The following is a 10,735-nucleotide window of genomic DNA, read 5'->3' as shown; positions in this document are numbered from 1 at the left end:
TATGAGTGATGGCGTAGTCATCGTTGTATTGACGTGTAATGACGAATTTATCTTTATATATGTGCAGTGTTTCGCGCTTTTGTAAACTACATACATACATACATAACATCACGCATTTATCCCCGAAGGGGTATGCAGAGGCGCAACTAAGGCACCCACTTTTCGCCAAGTATGTTCCGTCCCATGATGTGATAGGGGGCGAGCCTATCACCATATCGGGCACTAATTCCAGACTCCGGGCTGATACTGAGCAGAAAAACTCAAATATCACTTTGCCCGACCCGGGATTCGAACCCAGGACCTCAGAGCGCTATTGTACCGGACATGCAATACAACTACGCCACCGAGGCAGTACAGAGCTTTTGTAAACTATATTGTAAATAAATTGATGTCATCACCATTCACCATATGTGCATTAAGTGAGCCAGTGTACATATCCAATGTCTGTTACATGCCATAGTGCTAATGCTAATTATATATGTTATTACATTCCTTCAATTGCAGCACTATAGCGTGCAGCAGTTGATCGTACGATTCTACACATTTTTTATTTTCAAGTAGACTAACGACGTTATATGGTTCCAGGTCGAAATGCTGGCACATTTCCTCGTGTAGTCTAGTAGTGGCTTGGGTCAAGCGAGGGCATTCCTCGAGCAGGTGTTTGAAGGTTTGCACTGTGTCGGGATTGCAGGGGCACTTGTCAGTTGCAGATATTTTGAAGCGATGGAGGTACTGCAAGCAGTACCCATGCCCGGTGAGTATCTGTGTCCAGGCGAAGTCGATTTCGATTGCTTGTCGGAGTTTTTGGATAGCGTCCTTGTTGAGCAGGACGTTCCGCGTATGTTGTCCCTGTCGTTCGGTTGTATATGCAATGTTGCTCTCTTGTATGCTTTGGTTTCTGATTATATATTTGACGAAACTGATAGGGAAGTAATTGTACTCCTGTGCTCTGTGTGAGTGAGCAGCGGCTTTAGCGGCGGTGTCCGCTTCTTCGTTGTCCACAATGCCGACATGAGCTTTGACCCAGGCGAGGTGAATTCTTCTACCGGATGCAGTGATTTGGTTGTTGGTTCGATGTATTTTGACTACCTGCGGATTGGTGCTGCTCTGGTTTTCTAATTCTTTGGCTGCGCTCATGGAGTCTGTGTAGATGATTGTGTCTTGTAGCTTTTCTCGTATAGTCCAATCGCTAAGGCTTTTCTTATTGCTAGAAGTTCGGCCTGAAAGACCGAACAACTGCTATGTAACTTGAACATGCCGCCGGTTTTGGTGTCTCCGTTGGAGTGATGAAAGGCTGCACCCACTTGTCCATCGATTTTGCTTCCATCAGTATACATTTTTGTAGTGATATCTTGGTTGCCAAGTGCAGAGGTGATTTCTCGCGTGGGAGCTGTGAGGATCTTCATATTTTTTCCTTACTGAGGGGTGCAATAGTGAGTGTGGCGGTGCTGGCTTTTCCAGTATGATATCATCGGGTCAATGCTCCGTGTTTGAAGTCAGTTTTGTTTTCTCTGTCATGGCCACTTTCCTTATTTTGACGTGCAGAGGAATGAGATCAGCCAGTGCGATGGACGCGGTTCCAGACACAGTGCGGAAGCCACTTATTGCTTTGATTGCAATTCTTTGTAAAAATCATCATTTTTTAAACAGAAAATTAAATCTTAATAACTTTAACTATAATTTCATTCTTAATAATTGCTTTGTTTATTTCTTTTAATCACACACAGATTCACTCTTAAGCAGTTAAATATTATAGTTATAAAACGAAGTTAGTTAAAAATCATACTTATTCTTAATAACTTTACTGTTGTCCTTATTATATATTTCCTTATGTAAAAGCCACTCTGTATCATCCCGCATGTTCTGCGTTCAGGTCATTATTTTGTAGAAGCAAAGAACACCCTGATTGCATCCGTGTCATCCTTACTTTACGTGCGTCTTACCGTATCTAAGTAAAAGTTAAGTTAAACGTTGCACTTGCAACGAGCTGATACATAAACATGTAGGTTTTTTTTTTATTTTAGCCCCGCAAAATATTTCTTTTTCAGCCTAAAAAGAAGGTCGGGACGAAAGTAGCCGTCGCCCCGCTGGTACTTAAGAAGGTCGTCAACCCGCTCCTGACGAAGAGGACGAAGAACTTCGCTATTGGTAAATCAAAATTGGCGAAGTTTTTTATTTTCCTGCCAAAGAATAAGTGGAAAAGAAAGGCGCGCCGTCACTGATGTTAAAAATGGATGATCGGCCGTAAAGTGGGACATTGATTCGTCTCCCACAATAGCAGAAGGTAGAAGCAGTTGTTGTGAATCATTTTTTTATCATATTGATTCCCTTGCGAGTTTCGAAAATTTGCGACATAAACGGCTGCATCTTTTGATGGCGTTGGCAAATCAAACTTCAAAAAGTTTGATTTCTTTTCACAGCTCCAAGGGACAGTAGCTCTGAGTATTTGATATAAATTTCAGCTTAATACCTCCATGCGTTCCTGAGAAAAAGGGTCTTGACAGACGGACGGACGAGTTCTAATTTATATAGAGCGGACATTGGAAAGATTGTCATACAAATATTTTGCGCTTATGTGATGGTTACTCAATTTAGCGTGAAACAGCAAAACATCAATGTAAAAAATACTTTACAATAACAATTTGCACGTTTTTAGTGTGAATATTAGCGTATTTTCTGTAAATATATTATTTTTGTATTAACATCTAAGGACGCTGTAATATCTAGCCATACGGACATTTCAATGTGACAGCGACTTATTACCAATTATTCATAACTTGGATCAAAAATTTAGCCCTAATGTTCGGTCTATAACTAACTATATAGTTTAATGTCTTTGTTGCTACACAAATATTCAATAAAAATATGTCAAATCTATACTAATAGACAAAGCTGACGAGTGTGTTTGTTTGTTTGAAGGTAGTAGTTTGAACTAATCTCAGTAACCACTAAACCGATTTTGAAACTTTTATCATTATTAGGAGACATTACTCCTGAGGCCTGTAAAATGTATCCTGGGAAAACTACCACGCGGACGGATCTGGATTTTTTTTTAATAAAACTACTCTACACAAGTTTTAAAACCCGTCATAGTGGCCCACGTAAGTGTGTCGCGTTCCTGGGTAGTCTGTGTATATCCGGTTCCAACAGGCTGGCGTTATTGTGTCGACTGCCGAGGGGTAATCATCTCTCGTCATTCGACATTCTATTGACCCTCACATCGTATGCGGATTGCCAAATACTATCAGGTGTAGTGTAGTAGGTGTATCCAGTTTGCCATGCACAAATAAAAAAAAAGGAGTCGAAAAGATTGTTTAATTGCACATTAATTGCCGCGATAGGCGCCGATGAGCAGAATCGTGTTATCAGGGCCCACGAGCAGGTAGAGGAACGGGTGGTCCGCTTGGAAGTACGACATGGACGTAATAATTTCACCAGACTTCGTCTCCAACACGATTCCTGCGAAACATTACATATATTAAACAATATAGGTAAGGTCAAGGGGCTCTATACCGTTTTTACATATCCAACTTGTTGTAATTACGCGCGTTCTTATCGAAGGACAGCTTTGATTGTCGTATAGGTAAATTGTGGATTATTGGACTCTCTTTCCTTTACGGATTTCCTTATAAATGTAAAAAGACGGATTCGCCCCTATAGACGGAATAGGCCCCTCTGACCTTAGGTAGATAGGCGCGGGAAAGCAAATCTAAATTGTAAAATCTAAAATCAAAGAGGAAAATGCCCTATTTCAAATCAATGAGTTTTTGAATTGTTTTAACATCAGGATATTTATCTTTTTAAACATCAGATGCATGGCAAATCATCATCATCAGCCCGTTGCAGTCCACTGCTGGACCGAAATCTAAACCAGTCACTGCCAGCCCTCTTAATTTTTTTTAAAGATGTTAAATATGTAAAGCCAGATTCCACGCCATTAGTAGTTATACAAATCTTTTTCGAAAACCATATTTGATGTAATTCCAAAGGTCACGTGTCATTTCTCACCTGTGCTCGCAGCGGCTTCAGTTCCTTCCTCATTCACTTCGATATACGCTTTCTGTACCGCCTCGGACACGTACAGTGGTTCATCATTGTTCATGATCTTACTTAAACCGGTTTCTTTGTTCTCGTCAAAGATCGCTTTAATACCAAGCTAAAAGAAATATATATTGTTACTATTTTTTCTTCTGTACCCTTACATCATATAGACCAATACCTGATTTAAACTCTAAACATATGTGTTTGCTTGTACGTCCATATCAAATCACTACACATAAAGATCTGTGTTATAATTAATCATTTGATCTTACCTTAGGCAGCAACAACTTAAGGTCAATTCTTGTTTCGATTTTGAATTTGGGAAGAGTGACGTTCACGTGTGTTATGAACATATTATTCAATTCAGACAAGAGGTCGTGACCTGCGGCCATCTTTCGCATGACTGCGTCGAGACCTTCGATCTCGTTCGGCAATATAAATACCATACTCATTTCTTCTCCTGCATAACTCAACCTCAAAATCTGTAAGGCAAAACAAGAAAAAAAAAATAAGTAATATGTCCCGCTTAAGAGTTTCGTCACAAACGAATATACCTTATATCAGACATTATCTAAACCGCCTTCTGAGAAATCTAGATATAAATAAATATTAAACATTCTCGATAAAAAGAACCGTAACAAACGAATGTAAAGTCGGCCTGAGAAGTAGTGTGTGTCTTGGGAGTTAAGTTCGAAACCAGGTCCTTTGCTTAGACGTTCCATTCTAGCGGGGAACATTCCAGTATACTCTTGAAAGTGTATCAACTAGTGGATACGAACTACATTAATAAATCAATTAATTTATTAACTATTAATAAATTTTTATATATACCTTAGCCTCGAGATCGGAACTCTCACCGTATTGAAAATTTTTGGCTTTGAACATCATCGGTATTTTGATCGAAGTTTCATTGTCAATATGGAACGTTTGGTTCGTTGTATCGTCGACATTAAACTTATTCTTCCATTCGCCCTGAAATTAATAGGTTATAAAAATTAAACAATCCTTAAACAACAATTTTACATTGTACATTATTTAATAATAATTACTTGTACTGTAAATGTGTATACCTTGAAATAAAGCGCGTTAACAAGTACCAAACGAGTCAACATATTGAAAACGGCAGGAGAGATCAGATTCTTAATTTTGTCGTGAGTTTTTTTTTCAACCTAAAAAAGATAACATTATAATTTATTGTAATTTCTTGAATTTTTTGTGTATAAATAAATATAATATATTATTGTTATATACCCATGTATTTATGAGAGCTGCTGCAACAGTACTCTTTTCGAAGTTTATCTTCTCAAAATCGACATCAAATATCTCCACAGCGTCTTTCTTTAATGCGTCCTCTACATCGTAGCCACCATCTTTAATATATATTTTGTTGGCGACTACAAACGTAACACCTTTAATAGCTTTCCACTTAGCGAACAGTTCACTGAATGAGGACCGGATCTGTTAAAAATATAAATTAGCTATTTTTAAGGGGAGGAATATTCCGCAATGATTGATCCAATTTTGAAGCTGAATAATCGAACCATACTTTAAATTTCTCTAGTTTCAGTTAAATAAGTATAAATAATAAAATAACTTGGTAGAAGACTTGAGTACTGCAAAACAATAAAGAACACAACAAATAAATTAAGACAACATAAAAATAAATGTAAGATAAAATATTATACATTCAAATGTAGAGAAAACAGATGAACGTAATTTGGCATCTAACACGAAACTACAGAAACAGTGCCTAATAAACTCCATGATTATTGCACGCTTGCTTCATAATCAAAGATATGAAATGCGAAGTTATAAGATTATACTAACAACCTGTCCCAGTTTTACCTACTATATTAAACCAAGATCACTTTATAAATGTGTTGGAGAATCCAGCGAGGTTATATTTAAAAAAGTGACACTCCAAATTTACTTACACTCTCATCACTATCATTATCAGGAAAGCCAAGGGCCTTTATCAGTTCGCTGTGGGCAGGCTCTGTGGAGCCGAGAGCTAACAAAGACAACAAGATCTCAGCGGACAGCGGTGAAGACACAACATTCTTAGTCTTGTCTAATTCCTGAAATAAACAGAATAACATTCAAACTTAATTCATTCAAAATTAGGGTCACTCTTGCCGAACATATTACAGCGCCGAGTTTGTCCAATGACCTTCAGGGATCCTGTTAAAAGAGTATTACGAGGTAGTATGTTACCGAGGCGTAAATAGAATTTATGAAATATAAATACTCACATTACTGAACTTGGTCGAAAATTTTGCAACTGCTGAGGAGAATGAGAATGAAGATTGTGCGTCCATGTTTGCGGCTGAAGTGAACAGTTTATCAAGTGAATACCTGTATTTATAACAAGGGAAAAGTAACAATAAACTATTTATATGTGTTTCTTAGATTTATTGGAGGAAGGATAATATAAACCACACAATGTCCCGTTGTGAGGCTTATGGAAAGTTAAAATACCAGTGTTAAAATACGAGAGCACTATATATTTGGTCTGATAAAAAATAAGCAACGTAAGATACTTAGTATTTGCGAGCAAAAATACTTACTATTGACCTGGAAGAAGGTCTCTAATGAAAGGGGCATCTGTAGCTAAGGCTGGCCCAGCAACACAATATACAGGTAAATGTTATCGAAACTTCATACAGTACCTATATGGCATCGACAATCATTTCCAATAAACCAATTAGTAAATGAATCGAAAAAACACAATATGCATTCAGTAAAGCTGTATTATAAATGTATAAAAATCATATAGGTCGTATTAAAGTTCGTATTTATTGACTCTCTCTCTCCAGTCGGTCCCTCATTATTGAGGATCGTGACTCAATTATCTTCATTGTGATATTTCTCCATCGGCTTCGGTCTTTTGCCTGATGAAATGCTGTATGAATGGAAATACTCAACGCACTGGAAATCTGGTCAAACCATCTTTTGGAGTTTCGTCCTCATGGTCTCTTCCCTTCCAACTTTCCAACCATGAGCAGCTGATTATTGATTATTGGGTTTTTATTTCGACGCTAAATAAACGTTTGGGTCCTTATGTAAAAGTCACTCTGTGTTGCCCCGTATGTCTTGCGTCCAAATACTTATTGCAGAAGCAAAAATCCCCTTGATTGCAGTTGTGTCGCCCTTATTTTAAAAAACACCGCGCACTTGGCTCCTGTTTCTACTAGGCCGCGGCTTATACAGCATATTAACAAATCATAGATACCTACCTACTTACTTACTTACCTAATTTAAGTGTCATGTTAAGCGCTAATTAATTTCCAAGGGGTAATTTAATGTAAAGGACTACCTCGATGATCAAATGGTTTGGAAAAACAGTCCTGCACAGTGCACACCCTGTCCAACCTGTATTTTTTTGCGGCGGAAAAACGCTTTATCGCTCCCACGACTTGGAGGGTCAGTGGAACGGTTATGCTGGTTTCACCGGTCTTACGGCCCAATGTCGACACTCGGGAGTATAACATCATCCGTGTGAGCATTGGACCGAGTCCGTAAGTATACAGGAGTATACCCTACACCGACATACCAACCACAACCCGCGGTGGCCTTCTTCGGTTCATACGGGACGGCCTCAGGGTATCTTGTTGCACTAAGATCGGAATCGTCCCAGCGCGATACCGCATTACGGCACCTCTCTAATTGAAGGGGCTAAGATGCCCCCATATGCTAAATGACGCCTTTGGAGTCTACGACATCGGGAGACCTACTACCCGCATTGTCGTCCACCTCGGAGTCGCTGTAGTCGAGCGAGCAGCCCCCACTGTTCGCTCGCGACTCTCTCTAAGCCCCAATTAGTCGAATATTACGACAGGCAGGGGATACCGTGGTGGAATTCTTTAGATGCCCCCGAGCTATAGGGCACACTCTGTCTAACCCTATGTTAACGCCAATATTAGAAATTAATTACATAAAACGTCTCATATGTACCTTTCTATAATTTTAATATTGTAGGTAACAGACAATCTCCATGACATAATTTTATAGTATATATTTTATATTGTACTCGTTGACTTATCAATTTGTGAAAAACGACCGAACGATCATTTTGTTGCGCTAGCCTTTAAATTTATTATAAATATGAAAAATAAAACGATGAAAATTATGTTTGTAAATGTAGGCGTATGCACGCTGTACATCGTTTTATAGTTTTTATGGATATTCTAGTATTATTGATTTTTTCTCGTTTATTTTAGTAGTTGTTAAATATTTTTATTTGGATTATCTCCCCACTTTTACGGTGATGTGCATGTACTAGCTTATATAATTAATCAGACTTTGTATACAAAAGACTTGTAAAAATAAATACAAAAGATTCAATGGACAATTGATGACAAAAAAAAGCCCGGAGTTTCTTTCTGCCTGTCTTCTTCGGGTAGTCATCGCTTAGGCAGCTAGTGATAGGACATTTTCGTCCTTACCGGTTCCTCTCTTTAACTTTATTAAGATTATTTACATCATTTTATTTCTTCTTTCCTGCTAGCCCGAACTGGCTTCTTTGTTTACTTTTTAGACTTTAATTTATTTTATGTTCAATATAAATTGTCTTTAGTTTATATAAGCGACTTTATCTACGTAATAATTAAAAATTCTTATGTACCTTGACTTATCGTAAGTGCAACTATGTTCTCCTACGTTATGAATAAACCATTTATTTTACTTTAATTTAAAGAAAAGTCAATGTAGTAGCCTATACCTAGGCATAGATAAGATGAAATAAAACTATTTTTCAGATATTTTTTTAACGAGTTTTATTTCATATTTTATAAATCATTATAGATGAGGGACTTGATAATCAAATACTAAGAAAATACTGATGAATATATCATTTAATTCCTTCCATCAACATTTATAGTAGGTATCACATCCTTTTGATCTGTCAATTCAATTAATTTATATCGATAAATGGGTTTGGATTGATTAAGCAAACAGGCAAAGATCTAGGCACACCTCTTTTAGTTTCCCAGAGAAATGTATAGTCGAATTGTTATTAACGGAAAGACTACCGGGAGAGCTACGAGCAAAATTGGATGAGTATTGATTTTTGTTGAATAGAATTAAAAAAGCGCCATCTATATATTTGGTAGGGCTCTAAAATACGAACTTGTTTAGTAGTATGTAATCGGTCTACACGTATTGATAAAAGATGGCACTGTCAAACATTTATGTATTCAAAATTATTATTAGTATTTTCATTAACAAAATATTACTATCTTATAACAAGGAACGTGCAATTATTGTTGAATTGTGCACGTAAATAAATAAATACTTCATATCATTCACGAAGATAAACACGCACACCGACAATTAATGCATACATCACAGTTTAAAAAGTATTAAGTAACTTGATTAGAATTAATTGCTAAGCCATCAAAAACAAGTTATGTCCTCATTTCATTTACTGCAATTGCGGAAGAGTTCAATAGATAAGAGGTTTAATCGACAAAGGCGACCTTTCCTTTCACCAGTTTTACGAGTTAAAAGCTCTTTTGTACGTGCCATTTCTTTGTAGATTATCGGGTAGTTCAAGATAATATTGAAGATATTTTCAGTGGAAAGGTGATGTTACTCGTGTTATGCGTTATAGGAATTAGTATTTTACTTTGAACACTTTCTGCCTGGAGGTCTTTATCACATTTTTCATGAAGGAATTTAAGGCAAGAGGCGAAAACGAATTGTTTCGGTATTTCAGCGATTTTAGTAATGGACGGTAGGTATATTTAAACGTATTTTCACAAATTAATTTGTGAAATAAAAAATGGGTTCAATTAAAGACTACTTGTGTTTAAGACGTGTGTTTATAAATATTAGTAAAGACGCAAGAATCGAATACTTAATTTTTGGATTGTAATTCATGGTTCAACAATATCTACCTGCCCTTATTTAGGATTTGTAGTTACCTAAATAAATAAAAAATGATGTTGCGATTTAAGAAACAAAAAAAATCATACGAATTATAAAATGACTAGCTTTTGCTCGCGGCTTCGCCCGTGTGAAGGAGTTTTTTGGGTTAAAAGTCCCGCTATATATTTTCCTGGAATAAAAAGTAGCCTATAACATTCCCAGAATTTCATAAAAATCCGTTCAGTAGATTTTGAGAAAATCGACCACTACAGACAGACTTTTGGGGACGTTTTTTTTATATGTATAAATAGAAGTGCCGCTCCTACATTCTCATTTAAAGCTACTAGTTTGTTATGAATATGCGACAGATCTTGCGCCGATTTCGTAATAACGAACACGTTTTTGGCTAAGTATAATATCTGTACGATTGAATCCATCTTCAGAATTATTCAATTTTTTAAAATGGTGAATGTCAATAATTGGCAATTTTGTAGAAGGAATCTACAATATTGTATAAGGCTATGCCTCTTGGACAGACGCCTTTCTCTCTTCAATTTCCTCATCCGTAAAGCAATAGGACGTTATAAATTTAGGTAGTTTATTTATTGATTCTGTACAGATTTGCTAGATTCCTAGAAAGCCTAGAATAGAGCTATTTAAAGTTCTTGCTCCATTGTTGTTTGGAAACCTAAGTTCTAAAAGCCTCTAAGGTATAATTTATTAAATAATGATTATCTACCGACAAGTCCCTTTCCAAAGCCTTATAAAAATAATGAAAACAAGGAGAAAGAATACATTTATATATATCTATCGAACCAGAGCAAAC

The 10,735-nt window shown here is 36.8% G+C and overlaps 2 protein-coding genes across 2 annotated transcripts; both read right to left on the bottom strand.

Moving 5' to 3' along the window:
- Window positions 1–468: 468 nt before the first annotated feature.
- LOC119190985 lies at window positions 469–1,137 on the bottom strand. Its single transcript, XM_037444674.1, has one exon. The coding sequence runs from the start codon at window positions 1,135–1,137 to the stop codon at window positions 469–471; it is 669 nt and encodes a 222-aa protein (XP_037300571.1).
- Window positions 1,138–3,301: 2,164 nt separating this feature from the next.
- Window positions 3,302–6,393, bottom strand: LOC119191027 (antichymotrypsin-2-like). Its single transcript, XM_037444774.1, has 8 exons — window positions 6,294–6,393; window positions 5,976–6,119; window positions 5,293–5,499; window positions 5,112–5,210; window positions 4,873–5,013; window positions 4,314–4,523; window positions 4,009–4,156; window positions 3,302–3,459 (listed from the first exon to the last, which is right to left on the bottom strand). Exons 1-8 carry the CDS (start codon window positions 6,357–6,359, stop codon window positions 3,326–3,328), a joined length of 1,149 nt encoding a protein of 382 aa, XP_037300671.1. The 5' UTR covers window positions 6,360–6,393; the 3' UTR covers window positions 3,302–3,325.
- Window positions 6,394–10,735: the final 4,342 nt, after the last annotated feature.

This window comes from Manduca sexta, chromosome 28 (genome assembly GCF_014839805.1).
Source record: "Manduca sexta isolate Smith_Timp_Sample1 chromosome 28, JHU_Msex_v1.0, whole genome shotgun sequence".
In the NCBI taxonomy this organism is placed as follows: domain Eukaryota; kingdom Metazoa; phylum Arthropoda; class Insecta; order Lepidoptera; family Sphingidae; genus Manduca; species Manduca sexta.
Note: the sequence above shows the minus strand (reverse complement) of the source record. Positions and strands in the feature narration are given on the sequence as shown.